Genomic DNA, 20,589 nt, shown 5'->3' with positions numbered 1-20,589 from the left:
TACAAAGTTATATAAATATAAATGTTATAAATATAAAATAATTAAAAAATGTAAAAAAAATACTAAATTAATAAAACAAAAAAAAAGGACCCGTGCGGTAGCCCAAGTGCCGCACGGGCCTTGTGCGGTGGGGCACGCACGGGGCCCTTGTGCGGTAGTCAAGCTGCCGCACGGGCCCCTGCGGCAGTAAAACTGCTGCCCGGGGCCCAAAATCGTAAATAAAAAAAAATTGACCCATTTTCATAATTTTTTCTGGACGTATTTTCGAAAAAAGCCCAGCAAAATTAGGGTAAAGTGTGACAAACTACGAGCATGCTTTGTAAATCCAAGTATACGACGCATTAAATCATCTGCACTTGGTGGTATCTGAGGGTCAGACCACCATTTCTGTGACGGATCATCTCACGATTCTCACCTACCTTCTGGCCCTTAGGTTTTAAATAGGAGGAATGGCTGGACCTGGATAATGGCTGTTTCGTGCTTTTGTCCATCACAGATATAAGAGTCATCAACCTCCACCACTCGTGAGTTGTAACTTGGTCCCCTCTTGCTTATTAGCTAACTGAAGCGAGGTGCGAGAATGGAGGTCACCGACGACGCCACCGACATCGCTCCATCGGCCTATGACCGCTATCGAGAGCTAAGAGACTTCGACGATTCGAAATCGGGCGTGAAAGGCCTCTCCGATTCCGGCCTCGCTAAGATCCCGAGAATCTTCGTCCGGCCGGCAGAAGAGATCGCCCTCAACGGATCCAAAACTGGACCCGCCGGACTCCAAGTCCCCGTCATCGACCTCAAGGATCTCGCCGCGAATCGGCTGAGGAGTGTGGCGCAAGTCCTGGAGGCAGCACATGAGGTCGGCTTCTTCCAGGTGTTGAACCACGGGATACCGGAGAGCATATTAGAAGGGGCATTTGCGGCGGCACGTGCCTTCCACGAGCTGCCGAAGGAGGCGAAGGCCGAGTACTACGGCCGGGAGGGCAAGAGGAGGGTGAAATTTTCGTGCAATTTCGACCTGTACAAGTCGAGGCATGCGCATTGGAGACTCTTTGTTCTGCCTCATGGAACCCGAGCCGCTCGATCCCGAGGAGTTGCCTCTTGTTTGCAGGTATCCACACAATATTCCTGAACAGATTTTATCTCTACACCTTATACGTTTTGACTGAAATAGCGTCGGTCAAATCAAATCCAACCGATTTTCAAATTTTTGAAACCTAAGACCTGTTCAGGGACGCGATATTGGAGTACTCCAAGCGAGTGAAGTCGCTGGCGACCACTCTGCTCGAATTGCTATCCGAAGCGCTTGGCCTCGAGCCGGACTACCTTGTCAACATGGACTGTGCTAAAGGGCATGCTCTTCTCTATCATTACTACCCGGCCTGTCCAGAGCCCAATCTGACTTTGGGCACTCCCAAACATTCCGATCCCGACTTCCTCACCATCCTTCTACAAGACGATATCGGCGGGCTTCAAATTTATTACCAGGATCAATGGGTTGATGTACCTCCTGTTGCCGGCGCTCTAGTCGTCAACATTGGGGATCTCCTTCAGGCACGCTCTCAATTCCGTTCCTAACATTACCATAACAAGTTTCTTCCAGGATTCGGCTTCCATTGTTTTCGGACTAGAATTAGACAGGAACACGAGACGCAGATGAAAGAGGTTCGATTGGTCCGCTTACATGTGTTCTGTTTGTTTCCTGGCAGCTTATGTCGAACGACATTTTCAAAAGTGTCGACCACCGGGTGCTGTCGAAAGATGTCGGCCCGAGGCTATCCATCGCCTGCTTCTTCACTCTATATGAAGATCCAACGTCCAAGATGTACGGGCCGATAGAGGAGCTGGTGTCGGAAGATAGGCCGTCTTTGTACCGCAAGATCACCCTCAGAGAGTTCATGACGCACTATTACTCGAAGGGGCTCGATGGCCGGTCGTCTCTTGCACCTTTCAAATTCCCGTGCTAGAAATTGGAAAGCAAGATTATATTAGTTCTGGCATTCTATGCCATAACTCAGGAGGTAGAAGCAACCACAACAAATCAAGTATTTGTACGATCAAATTATATTATTATGTCTGTTATTTACCTTGTTTGTACATCAAATTCTACGGTTTCATGTTATTTTTTTCATTGACCTTCAAATGTTTTCACCAATCACATTTATGCGTTATTTACTATCTAATGGCTAAGACATTTCGGTGAATGAAAAATATCAACTTCTAGTAATTATTTGAGGTTTCCATATGTGTTATATGTTCAAATTTGAGATAGATGAACGATTCGGTCCTATTTGCAATTGAGTCCTCTAACTCCGATTCAATCAAGTCCTCTAACCGCTCGAATTTTCCACTATCGTCCTTTGGTCGATAGTACATTTAATTTTTAATTATGCTGATGTGGCTCGTGGAAAGAATCTGACATTTTCACGAAAAATGTGACATTTTCAAAAAATATTTTTTAAAAATTAATTTCTTGTATCGCCAAAAATAATTAGCCAGTAAAGACTGTTTTCATTACCAACAATAATTTATGTGGAAACTTTTCGTGAACGATAAAAATATTTATCGGTTATTTACCTTTATAAGTAATATAAGAGATCAATTTTAGAAAAATATTTTCTAAATATTCATTTTTCACGAAATAAATGGTTAAGGGAAAATCTCACCAAAAAAAAAAAAAAAAAAGTGAAGCAAAGAAAAGAGAAAACTTGAAGGGGATAGGGGCGGAGAGAAGGGTACCGTTGTAGTTTCCCGTCGCGGAGGCGGCCGTGGACCTCCACCATGGCTGTTTTTACCACCAACACCAATGACTCCCAACCGCACAAGCACCACTAATCTCCTCTCTCTTTCTCTCGAGATCTCTCGAAGCGGCGTCGACACCGTGACGGTGAAGAATTCCGAGGGAGGAAACGATGGGCCTCTCGTGTGGAAAGTGAAAATGGCATCGTCTCCCGAGTTCGAGTCCTCACGCCGCCCTCCCCCCCTTCGCAACTATTCCGGGACCATTCCCCTTTCCTCCACGCTACGAAAAATCTGCAGAATCCTTTCATCTGCCCACAACAAACTTCGCGTGATTAGGCCTTCATTATAGGATCGTGCGAGTGCCACCGTTCTCGAGAAACCTAAACTTTGCACCTAACTTTAATCATCCCCGTGATCGAATATCACGGTCCTCGGTGCTCAATGAGAAGATTTTGCGCAGGATATCAATCCCACTCATGCATGCTGTGGCGCGCGATTGGACAAAACTCATTTAAGGCACAAAAAATTTGCACAGAGTACTTTAAAATTATGCCTACTATGACCGAAATATTCCAATTTTTTATTTTTTATGTCGCCGAAAATCCTAAACTTGCTCACTGTGACTCAAATATCCTAGGGTTTTTTATATCATAAAAAATGCTGGACTTATACACACATGACATATGAGACTTTCGTGTAAAATAATGGGCAAGTTCAGGATTTTTGTATGACATAAAAAAAATGGGGTAATTTTATCACAATGTGAAATTTTAATATATTTAGTGACATAAAAATGAAAATTGATTATGTAGCAAGTTTTAGGAAATTACTATCTTTTTTTTCCACAAAAAAATAACAAATTAAAAATTATTGTGGTATCTATTTTTTATAAGGATTTATGATTCATAATATATTGTTATTCGCAAAATAACTCAAAAATTATTATACTAACAAAATAAGAGAAATTAGCTATTTGCGTTATTGTGAACATAATTTTGAATATTTTTTTTTGTGGTATTAACTTTTTATTTTTATGGCAGAGATGTTGCTTCGCGGTGGACTCTGCTCGTCGTTCATTGGACAGACATCAAAGGATGTTTCAGAGACACGCGCCTGCTCGAGGCGTGGAGAGATGTTGGGTGTAAATTCGCTTATTTTATATGTAAAGCAGTTGGAGTTGGAGTTGGAGCACGCCAAATCTGGTCGCACCACTTGACTCTTCAAACCGCCGTCTCGAACTCAGCTCATTCATTCCTTTCTTTTCCGTACTTACGATATAAAATCTTATTTCCCACGAAAAAGACATAAACATGGTAAAAGAAAGCGAAAAGGTCCGTCCTCTGATGTTTGCTTCTCCCCATTTTAATGCCAACTCCCCTCTGCTCTTCGTTCCTCTCTCTCTCTCTCTCTCTCTCTCTTGTGACCGCTTTCTTCTGCAAATCTGCAACGGACCCTGATTTTCTTATCAAGAGAAACGAGGCCCGGATTTGATTCCCACCGATAACTTCCGCTTTTCCAGGCTTCTTGGGAGGTCGAAATTTCGGTTCTTTTGGGATCTGTGTTGGTGTCCGAGACTGGTTGGAAGATGGGTTGCCCTTTGCTGAGATGAGATGATTGGGATTGGGGTCTCCTCGCTTTTGCAAATCAAGAATCAGACGCGACGGGTTTGAAGTGGAAGGGGGTTTAAAGAGATGAAGGATTTTGCCGGGACGCCCGGGACTCTGACCGGGCTTGTTCTGAGGGTGTCGCAGTTTGTTTTTGCAGCTGGGTCGATTGCTTCCATGGCGACCACCAACAGCTTCTTTGACATCACAGCTTTCTGGTATGCTGTCTTTCCTGTTTTGGCTCAGTACTGTGGAGATCAAAGGTTGTTCTTGTTCTGTTTTACCCGAGGATGTTATCGTAGAAAGCTGCTTCTGTTGAAATTCATGTTCTGCTGTGTAGTTATCTGCGAAATGTTTGACTCTGTCTATGATATTGGGGTGTATGCTAGGAGTCGAATTTGCCTTAGTCGATATCGTAATTCTTCATGCTTCCATGATTGATTGATTGCTTCTCTGTTAGGTTCTTTTTACAATTTTGCGCCCTTTTCGGTTTTCTGTTTTTCGTGGGTGGGAATGGGCGTTGGCTGTTGGGTAGCCAAATTGAGGTACGAGATCGTAGCGAGGTTTGGTGTCGAATTATCATTTTGTTGCTAGAATCACGAAGATGGGCTCAACATGAGTTCCAGAGGAAACTATCAGTTGGCACTTGAGGGGAAACTTGACCGTCTGATTGGTGGCAAGTTTGAGTTACTTGGAAATTCAGTTCAAATAAGTTGGATCAAGCACGCAAAATGACCGCATGGCCAGACGCTTGGATTGTTTGGTCCTTCATTTCATAGAGGCATCCAACAGGTGCATCAAAATCTTTCTTTTGATGTATCTTTTGTAACTACCAATGGATGGGAGAAAATTTTCGTAAGCATGACTAGATGATGCGGGAAATGGGTCAGTTCGCCTTTGTTAGGAAAGGGGAGAAAGCAAGAAACCAAAAAATTTTGCCCTATAGAATTCCGAGGTAACTGATGAGGTGAACATTTGTATTCTATACATCTTCTGAGTGTGGGAGCTAAACGATAGCATGAAACTTATTCTGATGAACAGTGTCATTGCTGAGGAAGACTTTCGCCATCATCCTCCTTGATTGGCAAGAGACCTGTACAATCTGATTCTCTGGTTGTAGACTTTTTGACATGGCAATCTGTTAGTCTTAGTAATGGAGAATGAAGTTCTTCTTACACTTGTACATGCTACATCAATTAGGCATTGCAATGTGCCGGTGTTCGTCAAGCTATAGTTGTTCATTAAAAAGGCCTCCATTTTCCAGTCCTGGTTGTAGGAGATGTCTTCTGCTGTCCGCAGTTCACTGTGCTATACTTGATTTTTGATTGAGATCTTACTTGACATATTGAACTGTTTTTGCTTTTAGCTTTTCATACATTTTGCATTTGGCCTCTGTCTGCTATACGAGTGAGGAACCAATGCTCAGTCATTGGTTGGGTTGTTCTCTTCCCCTTCCTTTGGTTTGTTTTGTCTGTGATTTTTTTCCTGGTGCTGTTTTCTTTGTAATATGATTCTTCAATACTTGGATGAGATAATTTACTGTTAAAAGTGAAGCGCAATCTATCGATCTTGGACTTGTAATGAATATGTGCTAATTCCGTGTTCCTTCTTTAGCTACCTGATTGCTTCAATGGGTTTGCAATTAGTCTGGAGCTTCGGCCTCGCGATTTTGGACGCATACGCGATCCTTAAAAGGAAGGTCCTACACGGTCCCGTGCTTGTAAGCCTCTTTGTGGTGGGAGACTGGGTCAGCCTCTTATTAACCCCCTCTAAAATTGCTTTATATCTTAGAATTACTCCATTCGCCGTAGAATGACTCAACATTTCCGTAATTATCAAACAGGTCACAGCAACGTTATCGCTCGCCGCAGCTTCTTCCTCAGCTGGCATCATGGTATTATACTTCAATGACTTGGACCGTTGCAATTTCGGGCCCGAATGCCGAAAATACCAAATGGCTGTGGCATTGGCATACATGAGCTGGATAGGCGTCGGCACATCGTCTCTGATCATGCTTTGGCTATTGGCTTCAGGTTAGACACATTCTTGTTTTTGTACAGGATTCCCTGATACGTTCTCCGTCGCAGAAAAGCCGCCTTTGTTCTGTCGACGAATTTTGATCTCATTCTGGTGTCAAAAGGAAACAAAATAGTACAGCAATACAAGATTCATGAGTTTTTCCATCTTCACACTTCACATTGACAAGTACTTTGATAATGAGAACATGCTTCTCATCTGGAAAAAAAGAGGGGCATGCGTCAAATCAACATGCTTCTCATCTGGAAAAAAAGAGGGGTATGCGTCAAATCCTCATCGCTAATAACTTGGTGTGAAAGCAAGAATCATCTCATCAACCTCATAAAGTTCAGCTTAGATGGCCACGGTGATGAAGAAAAGGAAGCGTAAACCGGCAAAAGTGGCACCAAACTCTAGCAATGCCTTTTTTCAGAGCATTGGATGATTCATTGCAGCATGTTCTGTTGATGAGCAAAATGTGGGGCAGAGTCATCTAAATTATTCCATTTTGTTCATAATGATCTCTGGGTCATCACTCTTCGTTGATGCTTTCTCATTCCGGAAAGGCGACACTGTGCAACTGTTGAGAAGGTGACTTCCCAAGATCTATAGCACAAGTTTGCGAATTCGGTCCCCGAAAGTATTCCTCATTGATCGTTCCAGGGTCGATGTCGAGTTAGCCTGCACATCAATTTCTCGGCACTTCTGCACGATAGCCAACTTGCCAAGGGCATGAGTTCAAAGTCCGAACCTAGTGATCCCGCTCTAATATCATAAGCGACGTAAAAGAGATCGCGCAATTTGACAGAATTTAGTTGGAGCAATCGACTTTTTGATGAATTTCGCAGCCAGCCAACAGGTTTCTCGCTGAAATTTGCAACCCCGGGGCGCACATGACGGCGAACATTGGCAATTTTGCTGCTCAATTATGACCCCCATCTCTCACAGTACAGTGTTAGGACCACATAACTCAATCTGCTATAAACAGGGCCCAAATCCACCCTTTCTTATTCTATGTCTTTATGCAATTACGAGGTATTACACGTTCGATGATGAGCGTGTGATATGGAATTACTAATCTGAACTTCTATTTTTTATTATATCCATGATTTAGGCTTTTATTTTGTTAATATTTCGTTTTATTCATTTATTTAACTATGAAATATGGTCAGTAGATTGTAGCATAATTCATTTAAGAGCTAGCAAAGGGATTTAACTAAATCAGATCTGTACACCGAAGACATTATACCCATTAGATGTCTAGGACCACTTTATGAATGCTCATTTTAAAGAAGTCACAAATTAGCAAATACTGGCACAAATAATGATTATTAGAGGTGATTGTTTACTATAACCATTCAACTAAGAAAACATATGGATAGACTTTGGAACCTGTGACATGATAAGTTCTATAGTATACGGGATAGGCTCCATATTTCAAAAATTGAATAACCGAATTCGATGGGTAGGTTCTAGCTTTCAGATGAAACCTAAGCTGGCTTTGGAACTGCTCACTCTTAATAGGTTGGGTCTCTTTATATTAAAATGTGACATTTGGTGACCAAACCTTAGTGCTCAAGGTCTCATTGATAATGGAGGGGACCACAACCCCTACTAAAAGGTAAAGAGACTATCACTCTATAGCCCATATCACATAAAGGTATTCTACATGTGTGTACATATGTCAATGGTAATGCATATGATATGATGGGATAATCGGGTAGTGGCAACGAGAGGTGGTGGTGATGAGTGGGTAGAGGAGGAACCTTTTAGCCATCTGTATGTGTGGAGACTCTTGACAAACACCGAGTAATGTAAAGATCCAATATAAGAAAGGGAGATGAATTAATACAAAAAAAAAGGATAATGACACAAATGGTCTGTGAACTTCGACTTAATGTGCAATATAGTCCCTAAACTTTTAATTTAACCAATATGATTCTCGAACTTTAACCCAATGTGCAATGTGATTCTCGAACTTTTAACTTGATCAATATTGCTCATGAACTTTTGAAACATGTTCAACTTAGTTCCTAAATCGTATAAAGATGTTCAATGAAGTCTTTTCATTGATCATAATTTAGGAATTAAGTTGAACATGTTCTAAAAATTCAGAAACCACATTAGTCAAGTTATAAGTTCAGAGATTATATTGTACATTGGATTAAAGTTTATGGATCATATTGGTCAAATTAAAAGTTCAGGAATTATATTGCATATTGGGTCAATGTTTAGGTAACATTTATGTCATTTTGCCAAAAAGTAAATTTCATCTTTGACCTCATGACCATTTACACACGTCTGTTTTCACGAATATCATTAAATCCCTAAGCAAAGCCCCCCATTCAAAAGATCAAATTGCCTTTTCTTGCAAACTCATTTTAGCATCTTATTTAGAATTTAAGGAGTTTCGTTTTTCAATTGGTTCGAATTGTTTTGGGCATTTTTTTTTTTTTGGAAGAACATGTCATTTACATAGATAGGTCCACAAATATAATTCATCTGAATGTGCAAAGTGGCTCTAAAGATAAAACTCAGTCATGTATTTAGTATTTTGAAAAGTAAAAAACCATTGGTTGAAATATAAGGTATGTTTTCGGTGTTTTTTGGGAAAAAAAATTACAACATAATTAGTTGCCCACCCAAGCTAGGGGAAGCTTTCCACTTGGGCTTCTTTCCTTTTTTTTTTTTTTTTTTTGTTTTGTTTTTGTCAGAGTCATGCTATGACTTCGAATCTAAGAAACTTGGGCTTTCCTATCCTGACTTGGTCCAAATAATGAAAAAGTTTTGAGGCTCATTGTCAACTATCGACGATTTACAATGATTGTCAATCAACGATCGATAATCACTATTGGTCATCTGACGGCTCATAAAGAGCCTCACGATTTTGTCGTGTTTTCAATAGTATTGTAAAAAGAACCTTAGACATCGGTCGTGTGGACTACTGCAACGGCATTGTACTTGGAAATTGCGATGCTCGTAGAATGTTTGATTTGGCGCAATCTCATTTTGGTTGCAAAATTCGTTGGATGATGGCTACAAATGGACTGCTGAAGGTGTCACACAACGTTCATGCTACTGACCGACGATGGCGGCAATGACCTGCCACAATCGTGGCCTTAATTGATCATCTACGTACATCGAAAATGACACTGAGTTACGAAATTACTCATCAAATTAGGACTATTATAGGTATATATAAATTTTTCATGAACAAAAGGAGCCGTCCAGACAAGAAACCACCTCAATCGAACCGATCCGGCTGGTTCGAGCGATTTCCAAGGGCACCGGTTGTCGCGACCCTCTAACTTTTTCTTTCGGGTGGGCGAGGTTGACGAGCCGCGCTTCCGACCCGGTTGGGAAGTGGATCTTGGCGCGCGAGTCCCTCCCGAGACCCATTACTTGAATCGCGACGTGAAGAGAATTTTCGGATATCGGGGTCGACCTTAGTGTGGTTGGATGATATATACAAAGTGCACTTACATATGGAGTCGCCACCGATTAATTTTTGGAGGGTATGATCGGGAACCCTATCGAGCGGTCGGGAGAAACCATTCGATTCTACGATAACCAGAGAATTGGATCCGGGGACTTGGTTATGCCGATATTTACATCGACGCCCTTTCGGTTACCTGAGTTGAATGATTTTCTAACCTATAAATTCATGCAGATGATATTCAAGGTGAGGTAGGCTCTAACGATCTAGGATATCATGTAGACAGGAATTCATTATCCTATCAATCACGATCAAGAATATGAAAGCGCAATCAAGATAATATCAATCAAATCAGTCAATCAATCAAACATGGCACATCTAATATGACCCTATAGGCCCATAGAAAAATCTAATCAAGTTCGGGGATGGTTCGGGAAATTTTCGGGGGCCAAGTGCCTAGAAGGGTAAAATAGTCATTTTGAAGGTTCGGGACCCAAAAACCACAAAATAAAGTCAGACCAGTTGAATGTGGCAATTTCCCATTTTTTTTGTGATTTTTCAGAATTTTTTGGAATTTTTCTAATTTTTTTGGATTTATTTATTTATTTTCCGAAAATCAATAATTTTCCGGATCGGTATAAACCGACCCTCAAAACTTTGAAATTTCTCGATTTAGACTATAAGAGTCCCGAATCGACCTAAACATTTTTTAGAAATTTTTGGGAAAATCTGGGAATTTTATGAATTTTAGTGCTTTTCTTTTTTGGATTTTTAGAAAATTTTTATGAATTTTTATTAATTTTTTATTAATATTTCGGACCGGGTCAACCCGGTCAACACCTGGTCAACCCGACCCAGACCCGACTCGGACCCGCTCAAAACCGAAACGGCGACGTATCTATTTATTTCTATTTTTTTGATTTTCTAAAACTAATTTCCTAATATTCGAAAATACAGAAAATAAATGGACAGCCAGGATCAGTCCTAGAAACGATCTCGGCCGTCGACTCATTCGTGCTCACGTGTGCCTTACCACACAGGATCATGTCCGCCCCCCGCATAAAACGACGCCGCATCCGATAATGAATGAACGACCATGATCTAACCTAGATCTAATCCGGATCGTTCACTTCGCTTACGCCTAAAACGTCGACGCATCGGACTCTACTACCAAACGACGTCGCCTATCCATTAACCTAAACGACACCGTTTACCATTTTTTATTTTCTATCTAATATTCGAAAATCAGAAAATCTAATTCAATGGTCCACAATCAAACTAACCTATTTATTGTGACCGTTGGATCGAATCTGAGTCGGCTTATTCGCGCCAACGGCTAAGGCGACCGGATGCTGACTCGAACCACTCACAGCTCGCGCACATCGACTGTTGACTCGGCTGACCTGCCACGTCATCTTCGTCTTCTTCCTCGCGACGACGACCAAACAGACGGCCGAGACTTCCCGGCGAGATCCGACGGTGAAATCTCGGCCGATCGACCCCAAACCGGAACCGATCGACTCGCCTAGACCTCCAGATTAACATATCGCGAAATCTAGGCATTTTATCCACTAAATAAACATGAATCAAGCTCCCACGGGTCTTGGCCATAAACACTCAAACGATCAAACCAGAGCATAACTATTCAATCAGAGTTTCCGAAACATTCAAATCAAGTTTAGGATGCTTACCTCGAGCTCTGATTGAGCTCGCAGTGGCTAGAAAAGCTTGGCCAATGTTCGACCGGACCGAAGTACGTAGGGAGTTCGACTCGAGGTATTCGAGCAAAATCAACGCGAAAACAAGATGCGATCGTGGTCGGTGAGGTTTCAACATCAAAATGCACACACTAATTTTAATGATTATGATCGAGACTATGTGATGCCATAATTGCACAGTATGAAGCTCGAGAGGTTGACTCACCGTTTCCGGAGATCTCAAGCCAATTGGATTGGTGCGATCGCTTCTCCAAGGTACTAGGAGGCTTTTGGAAGTGGATTGGCGCTCCGATTTGGTTTGAGTTGTCCGGCCGAGCGACTTGCGATCCGAGCTCCGGTGAGCGACAATGGAGCTCGCGAGAGCTTCTCTCTCTTTCTTTTCTCTCTTTCTCTCTCTATTCCGTTATCGCGTGAGCACAAATGAGCCTCTCTCCTTTGATTCGCGAAGCTTCTTCCCCTTTTATACTTGTTTCAAATTTTGGCGCGTCGAGGAAGCTCGCCTACTTGCCTCGCATGTGGCTACACGTCCCATTAGGTCGCCGGACGGTGACGGAATCAATTATGATTCCGTCCAAGTCCGTTTGGCCCTCTATTGAACACAAACGAGCATGGATTTCACTCGGTTCTAAAGATGTTCACTTTTTGTGCACCGGGACTTTGATTGCTCCGTCCGACCACCTCCGGCGACCATTGGCCGTGATATCGGTGGCGATCGATGCGTCTTGATCCGAGGAACAAAACGCCCACATCAATTGATTCAATTATGACCGATTAGCCTATCAATTTGATTGTTGAAACTTGGTCTTCAAACTTGCAAAATGGCCAGTGCTCGTGAGGAAGACGACACTATTCTGCACCGGTTCGACCAGTCCGGACTTGCGGTCGACCTGTTTGAACTGGGTTCGGACTTATAATTTTCAAAATTAATCAAAATCCATGGGGAATTTTCACAATTAAACCTCAAAATTGAACTTAGGGACCTAAATATTATCTAGAAATGTGATTTTGCCTAAAAGTTCATATCAATTTCTACTGAAACCCCAAATTTTCCTAAAATTGCAAATTGGGGAAAACTTCAATTGGGCGCCCAAATGATCAAATTGGATCAAACCACCCCCGCCAATCGATTCAGAATGTATGAAAACCTTAGGGAGTAGTCCAATTTTTCCATGAAAGCCCCTAGATTAAGAGTAATTTTGAAAATTGGGAATTCCGGGGACTAAATTGCAAAGATTTTGGGAATTTTTGCCCAATTCGTGCAATTGAGGGCGAAATTGATCAAATTGAAGTTGCAGCGGACTAAAATTGAATGTCTTGACTCAAGATGTGCAAAAATTGAAAATAAAAAGACTCAAATTGTATTTTTTAGGCGAATTCAACTCTTGGTGTTATGAAGAAACACATAAAATTGAGTTCAATTTTTAATTTTTCTTGAGGTCAATATGAAAAGGGAATTAAAAAAAAAGGTGGAACATTTTTCTATATTTTTGTGACCTCGGGAAGTATTTTTTTTTATGAATTTTCTCACATTTTTCTATTTTTTGAAAATATTAAAAAATGCAAAAAATATGAAAAATTATTTTTTGTTCAAAAATAGTTCCTTATGCTTGGCCAAGACTACCAAACTTGATTTTTTTTATTTTATTTTTGTGAATTTTTGTGAATTTTATGGAATAAAACTAAGAAATGTTTGATAAAAAATCGAGTGTCAACATCAGTCCGATTCCCGATTTTAATTTTGGAATCGGTGATTTTCTGTCCGTTTCTTCATTCCATGGTTGGAATCACCCACTCGACTACTTGACCTGGATCAATTTATTTATTTTTGACAAATATGTAAAAACTAAAAAACCCTAATCCATCCACAAACTTGAGTTGCTTTCGCTTGCGTCCCTTCACCATCACTCTCCCTAATTCACAATCCTCCATTGCGTTGGTCCATCCACGTACGCTCGACTAAGTCGCTTGTGTCCCTCTCGCTCGACGCCTATGGTCGCTCGGCTGGGTAGAATGAGCACAAGACGGACAGCGAGAGGTCTAGTTCGACGACTTGGCCGAATCGAGCAGTGAGCATGACAAACATGTGATGACCCACGTTTGGGCGGCGAGCTTCGGCACTCGGAGGTCTGAAGAGTAAGCCACCTCTTGCGCACGAGACTGAATATCTCCTTGTCCTTCTCGGAGTCCAGCTTCACCAGGACTGACCTCAGCTAATCGTCATTGAGGATGTCGGTTATGCAAACCTTGGCCGGACTGGCCTCGTCGGCGATCAGAGTAGATATGGTCAAGAATTGGTTGAGGAGGCGATAGCAAACCCTGATAGGGAATGGAAAATAGAGAAGACGGGGTTGAGGGGAGATTAATCTCGTCCCTCCGTATGGAGCTTGAGACTATTTTCGATTTTATATATATATATATATATATATATATATATATATATATATAGAGAGAGAGAGAGAGAGAGAGAGAGAGAGAGAGAGAGAGAGAGAGAGAGAGAGAGAGAGAGAGAGAGAGAGAGAGAGAGGGGGATGAAAGCAAGCAAAGTGTATAAAAAAAAGAACATGTAATTGGTTTCATTGGCCCACTCTGGAATAATACCAAATTAGTCGCTTGATCTAGTTTGGCTTCTAGACCGATCGGGGCCGATTCTCGGTTCTAAATTGAAAACTGGTCCCTCTAGTCCAGTTCCCGATTCTTGGATGAGAACCGGACTAGTTGGGAATCGATACCCTCAATGAATAGAACCTTTCACAACACCGATTGAGTCTCCAGACACGTAAATCGATGATCATGGTTGTAAAGGTGATGTATCAAGCGAATTCCGCAAAATAACTTAATTAGTTTTCTGGCATCCAATTTGAGCTTTTCAAATTATAGAGGATTATCTACTTGTCCAAATTGAGCATTTCAGGAAATAAAGTATAACTTCAAGCATCAAAACTGGTTTCTGATTCTGGCGAAAGCCAGCAGGAATTCAAGAGAGCGTGCTTCATTTGATCGGATTGTCTAGCATCCAAAATGGCCCCACATTCTGGGACGAATTACGTGGTGCGTGGAAGATCATCTGCAACAAGAATAAGAATAATTTCTATCAAGTTAAACCCAAAAATCCACCAGCAATATTCTCCTGACGCAACCATCAAAATGATTCTTCTCCATCCGAAGAAGCAAGTGAAAAATGGATAAATGGGTTCTTGTCAAAGCTCAACTCAAAAACCACAAACCATCGTGAAAGTATCGCTCATTCTACTTTATAGTCTACGTTTGTTTCATGACAAATAAAAAATTTAAAAAATATTTTTCTACAATGATATTAAAATAATTAGCCAAGGAAAAGGAAATCCCATTATCGACAATAATTTATGTGTATATACATATTCGTGAACGATGAAAAAGTTATTTATTCACTCATCTTTATAAGCGATATAAGCGATTATTTTTTTGGAAAAAAGCTCTTCGAATCATTTATTTTCAGCAAAATAAATAAAGCTGTAATTTCTATACTCGAGTAATCTATTTGCCGAATCTAGTGTTGGTCGAGTTATAGAAAATACTTATCGTCACATTGACACTTGTGTATGTATGTGCCCACTTACCGTGTATCTAGGAACCAACCATTTTTTCAGCTTCATCGTTGTCATAGAAACTTGTTGGTGAAATACTATTTGGAGTAATGTCATGAGTTGGTCTTCAACTTTTACTCGTTGATTAACGTCGTTTCTAAGTTTTTTCTTTCAATTTAATTTTCTCTCTAAACTTCTTAAATTAAACTCATCCTTCTGTTAAAAGTTTTGAAGGTGGTACCTGACATGGACTGTAGCAGTGTTTAAGTTGTTAAATTGTACATCACGACATCAACATGTCGTCCTCTCTCTCTCTCTCTCTCTAAAAGAGGACATAAAACCTAGTTGCCCCACGCCCATTGGCCCCAGCCCTCCACCTCAGCTAATTGCCGCCTCCGCTTGTCGTGGCGGCACTCTCAATCACCACCACCACGAAATCAAATGCCGCCAACCCAGCCAACATCACACTTGACACCCAACATATGCAAGCTCAACCGTTGTCCCATAATACAGTACTCTTGTTGATACGACCACGGGATTACTATCGTTGCGATGGTTACCAGTGAACGTAGTTCTTAGTTGTGGGGCAATTATTTATTGCGACAACTAAAATGCTATTAAAATAGTATACAATGATGTTTTTCAATAAGCGCACCAAGCAAGTGAAATAGAGTATTTTATACGGTATCACATGCTTCGTGATATTATTCATCTCGTTTCTACTTCATCGGTTGATCCAAAACATCCGATATCTTCACTCAAGCACATCCATTGGATTTTTTTTTTAATATTTTTTCCGAATTCAATTGACTTCTTCTGCATCATCTTGATTTTGAGGAGATGTTAAAGGTAATAAGGAGATTTTCCATGTATCCCTTGATTTTCCATCTCTCTTTGATTAGCATGTTTCACCTAAGTTGGTGATTATCCATATTTCACTTGATTATGCATATTCTTGATTAATCATACTTGAGTGTGATCGATACATATTCTTACCTTAAATAATCATCTTATAATATCTAAAAATATCCATGTACTCTTAGTTTATGATATAGACAGCATTTATACAATTATCTCATTTTTATCGATATTAATGATGGAAACAAATGAACTTCAATTTTCTTAACAAAACTATGGAGCACGCATTTGGTTAAAAAATCATTTATAACATGATCTTGAAAATCTTCAAACAACGGGGATTTTGAACTGAATAGCACGGACGTCGACATGCAATGTCACATGACACAACACGCCGACACGTTATTTTTTAAAAAATAGAGAATTTCGTTATGTTATAAATTAAATATGTATATTTATATATACATAATGAATTATCATGTATATATAATAAAATTAGTTGTGATTTTTTTTTTCTCTTTTTCTTCTTCCGTTAGGGATTCATGATTAGGTTTTTTTAAGGCTGGCCTAGTATATTAATTTTGGGGTGATTAGATATGAGTTAAGTTTATATATATTTTTAATAGATTTACCTTTTAATTATTAATTCATTGAAAATGCTTAAAATTGACTTTATGCGTGTTGAAATGGTGTGTCGAGGTATTGACTCACGTGTTGCTGGCGTGTCCAGAGGACTGAGTGCGTGTTGGATGTCTAACATTTGTTAATCACATGTCAGAGAGTGTCGGACGTGTATCAGTGTTCGACACGCGTCCGATGTGACATAAATATCCTCGAAAGAGTGTTGGTGCTCTCTAGATCTTAAATGACCTCTGATTAGTCACTAGTCAAAATCACCTGAATTGGATAGAGACTGAACTTCCTCTTGTCGACGTAGTGTTCCAAAGAAACGAATGGTCCCTCTTGTCTGAAGGCAGTTGACTTGGCGTCTTGTCAAAGTTTGACCGTTTTGTAGTTTTTTTTTGGTCAAAATTTTGTGGTTTGTTGAATAAGAGAGTTTCATGCCCGCCTCTTCATGGGATGGCCTGTTGAGACATCATTGATATGACCAAAAGCAAGGGCTAGGTAGGCCCTTGACTGTTTTTTTTTCGTTTTCCCATATTTCTCACCCAAAAAACACGATCTTTATCTTTGTTCTAATATAAGATGAGATTATTACAATGATCAGATGTTTACGGCGGAGATTGTTATGAACTCACCTGTCCATTTGCATACGACAACAGCAGGTGGGAATGACACGATAAAACGAAAACCGTGGATGGTCGCCTTGTCCATCTCTGTGAAAGAGTCAGCAACGACATTATAAAAGGCTTTCCGTCCTGAGAGTGGACAAGAAGAGCCGTCCAAAGGCTTATAAACCGTGCTTTTCTTCTTCACATTACAGCACGAAGAGCTCGTTTCTGTCAACTTCAAGCATCGGTTTGCTCGTACATTCGCCTCGTCTCGGGACGTCCTAAGCACGTTTAAAGATCGAAGGTCTCGAAGCTTATGATATAATTCTAGAAATGGATAGGATATGCAAAAGGCACAAATATATGCCATACAGCATCTGGGGGCTGTCACCCTCTCATCATCACACTCGAACAAATAAGAGAATAATTCTGCTGATGTGCTTAATCGCTTATCTACTTTGACATGACAGAGAACACGATTCTACACACAGTATGCAATACGAATTGCAGCCTGAATCATCCTTGATCCTCTATAAGAATAGAGAGATCATGCATTCACCCTCATGTCAGCTTGACTAGAGAGGGGACGAGAGAGCCTAGATGGCGCCGTTGGCGTGTTGTAACTTGTGCCGGAAGTTCAAACCGCATTTGCTCATGGCGCTGGCTCAGATAGGTTACACCTTCCTGTACTTCATAACTGAAGCTTCGTTCAATCACGGTATGAACCCTCACGTGTACATTACCTATCGGCACATCGTGGCCGGCCTTGTTATGCTCCCATTCGCCTATTTTCTCGAAAGGTAAGCATAGGCTCATGTCTATGTGTCTTTTGCTTAATTTTGGTACAACTATCTGGTATTCATTTAACCTTCTAGGGAACACCCTCGCTATGTTGACCTTCAAGCAGTTTTTCGCTGTCTAAAAGCAGTTGTAAAACTGTACGAAAGATTCTTGAGAATTTCGTCGGCAGCTCTCGTTCCTCTCTATCTTCAATTTCCTCCAATTCAGATTCTATGGTATCCATCAATTTCAACTCATGAAGCAAGATGTCATGTCCCAGCGGCTCTTCTTTAATGCTTTTGATGCAGCAGCACTTATTTTTGCTGCCCGGATTGTGAATGCCCAAACAGGAGGGCTTCATACCATTTCATAAGCGCCTTAATATTTGCTCCTTCCTCAGCGTTGCATATAAGAACCTCTGATAATGAAAACTATTTTCTCGACCCATATGAGCGCTCTTGAGTTCTCAATTGTGCAGATCATTAGCAGAACAGTTCAGTGGACATTCAAATAGACTGTCTATTTGAACTTAAAAAGTGTTCTGACGGCAATATTATCTTCCACTGCAGAAAAATAAGGCCACAGCTAACATTGTATCTATTTGTGGAGATCTTCATCCTGTCCCTCTTGGGGTAAGATTGCCTCTCAAAATAATCTTTCATTTGCATAATTCACATTGTTGCCTAAAAACCATGTGCAATGTGGCTAATATCAATTGTCTTTGATCTTTACAGAGTCGGACTGACGCTAAACATGTACTTCGCGAGCTTGAGATACACATCGCCGACGTTTCTTGCGTCAATGGTGAACACCATAGCTTCCTTGACTTTTGTCATTGCCATTGTGCTCAGGTAGACAAGAAGCAGCCAAATTTGATTCACTAATTGAACGTAGCAGGAGGCTTATGACATATGGTTTGCTGTCCTAATAAATGATTGCAGGTTGGAGGTTCTTGACCTCCGAAACCCTCGAGGGATGGCAAAAGCCCTCGGGACATTAGTCTCCTTGGCGGGCGTGATGATGATGACATTGTACAAAGGCCCGATCGTGAGGAACTTGGGGCACCCTCTGATCCATATTGGAGGCAACACTAGTGTCCGGGAGGACTGGTTGAAGGGCTCGATCCTCACTGTTGGGAGCTGCATCACTTGGTCGATATGGTACATCATGCAGGTCTTAACCTGATTCAGAAACTTCTCATTAATCAGAAGCAAACTCAAAGCGACATACTTCGCGGTTGAGCTCAAAACAATGAATTATTGATTTATTCGCAAAAGAATGAGCAGTCATCAGCAAATTTTGTGAGACTACCCCGGGAAACAAATAAGAAATCTGTGGTGGCTACAACCAATGAGCACATTTTCTCATATGGAAAATGAAGGACATAATGGTACAATTTAAGGAGCTATATTCAGCACAAGTCTTAATCTTTACCCTGAAATGAAATGGCCATTCACTGTATGCTAATTGAGCGGGCACTCTTTCGAGGAAAATGAGCTACATGATGATACGTAGTTTAATATACCAGAAAGAAACAATTTGCAGTACATAATAGTTCTTTTTGTCCTGTGAATTGTAGGCGTACACGTTAAAGAGATACCCGGCGCAGCTTTCATTGACTACATGGATGAGCTTTGTCGGGGGAGCACAATCGGCGGTCTTCACAGTGATCGTTGAGCATAAACGAGCTGCTTGGACGATAGGATTGAACATAGATTTTTGGTCCACCATATATGGTGTAAGTACTAAGTAGATCTATTCACTGATCAACCAAATGATTGTCCAGCAATTTAGCTTCGGACTCGTTTTGGAAATTCATGGATTTCTTGTGTCTCAGGGAGTGGTTTGCTCGGGTTTAATCATCTTCATTCAGCTGTGGTGCACCCAAGAAAAGGGACCGGTGTTTGTCACCATGTTCAACCCGCTCTCGACGATTTTAGTCGCCGTCCTAGCCTATTTCGTCCTCGGCGAGAAGCTCTACATGGGCAGGTAATTCCAAAATGACCGTAGTTTATGTATTTCTTTAGCTTTTTTCTGTCAATTTATCTGAGGATTCGTTTGTGGCATCATCATCAGCATAATCGGGGGAGTCATTGTCATTATCGGCCTGTACTTGCTGCTGTGGGGGAAGGATGAAGATCAAATTGCTCGAGTTGAGTCTGAGGAGCAATCGTATTCGACTTCCAAAGGACGAGATGCGGAAAAGCTGCAAGTCATCACACCGAGCTTAAGAGAACTATCGAAAGCCGAACATTAGGAATCAAACGCGCACTCGATGTTACAACAGAGTCATGAGTCCTAATTGATTTGCTGTTTTTGCTTCGAAACTCCCAAAGAAGAGAATATAAGAAGCCTCAGAATCTCGAATGAGCGAAGGATCTATTCCTCTGATATTCCACTCTTCCTCGACACACCAACCATGCATAATCTTCGGATGAACACAAAAGGTAAACCACGTGCATGTAAAATGAAATTTATCTGGGGAGATTCGCATCTGATTGATGCAAGGAAATGGTATAACTTGAGAAACAATAGAAGAACTTCTCTGGGCGTCTAACAACAGGCAAAGATGGCATAAAGCAGTCGGGCTCTGTCCTTACGCCATTTGCCTGTTATGGAGTTACCAGAATCGATATCAAAATC

At 41.0% G+C, this 20,589-nt stretch overlaps 2 protein-coding genes and 1 pseudogene across 3 annotated transcripts; all 3 read left to right on the top strand.

Moving 5' to 3' along the window:
* Positions 1–487: 487 nt before the first annotated feature.
* Positions 488–2,101, top strand: LOC115750638 (annotated as a pseudogene).
* A 1,839-nt stretch (positions 2,102–3,940) lies between these two features.
* LOC115750664 (CASP-like protein 5B3) lies at positions 3,941–6,526 on the top strand. Its single transcript, XM_030688167.2, has 3 exons — positions 3,941–4,561; positions 5,958–6,090; positions 6,187–6,526. Exons 1-3 carry the CDS (start codon positions 4,431–4,433, stop codon positions 6,379–6,381), a joined length of 459 nt encoding a protein of 152 aa, XP_030544027.1. The 5' UTR covers positions 3,941–4,430; the 3' UTR covers positions 6,382–6,526.
* An 11,226-nt stretch (positions 6,527–17,752) lies between these two features.
* On the top strand, positions 17,753–20,316 carry LOC115750625 (WAT1-related protein At4g08300-like). Of its 2 annotated transcripts, none has more exons than XM_048272973.1 (7): positions 17,753–17,966; positions 18,516–18,578; positions 18,681–18,797; positions 18,888–19,119; positions 19,526–19,684; positions 19,784–19,935; positions 20,037–20,316. In XM_048272973.1, the coding sequence occupies exons 1-7, from the start codon at positions 17,767–17,769 to the stop codon at positions 20,080–20,082; spliced, it is 969 nt and encodes a 322-aa protein (XP_048128930.1). In that variant the 5' UTR covers positions 17,753–17,766; the 3' UTR covers positions 20,083–20,316. The 2 variants fall into 2 exon arrangements, with proteins under 2 accessions (XP_048128930.1, XP_030543972.1); XM_030688112.2 differs by having other exon boundaries at positions 20,023–20,316.
* Positions 20,317–20,589: the final 273 nt, after the last annotated feature.

The sequence above is a fragment of the Rhodamnia argentea genome, chromosome 1 (genome assembly GCF_020921035.1).
Source record: "Rhodamnia argentea isolate NSW1041297 chromosome 1, ASM2092103v1, whole genome shotgun sequence".
Classification (NCBI taxonomy): domain Eukaryota; kingdom Viridiplantae; phylum Streptophyta; class Magnoliopsida; order Myrtales; family Myrtaceae; genus Rhodamnia; species Rhodamnia argentea.
Note: the sequence above shows the minus strand (reverse complement) of the source record. Positions and strands in the feature narration are given on the sequence as shown.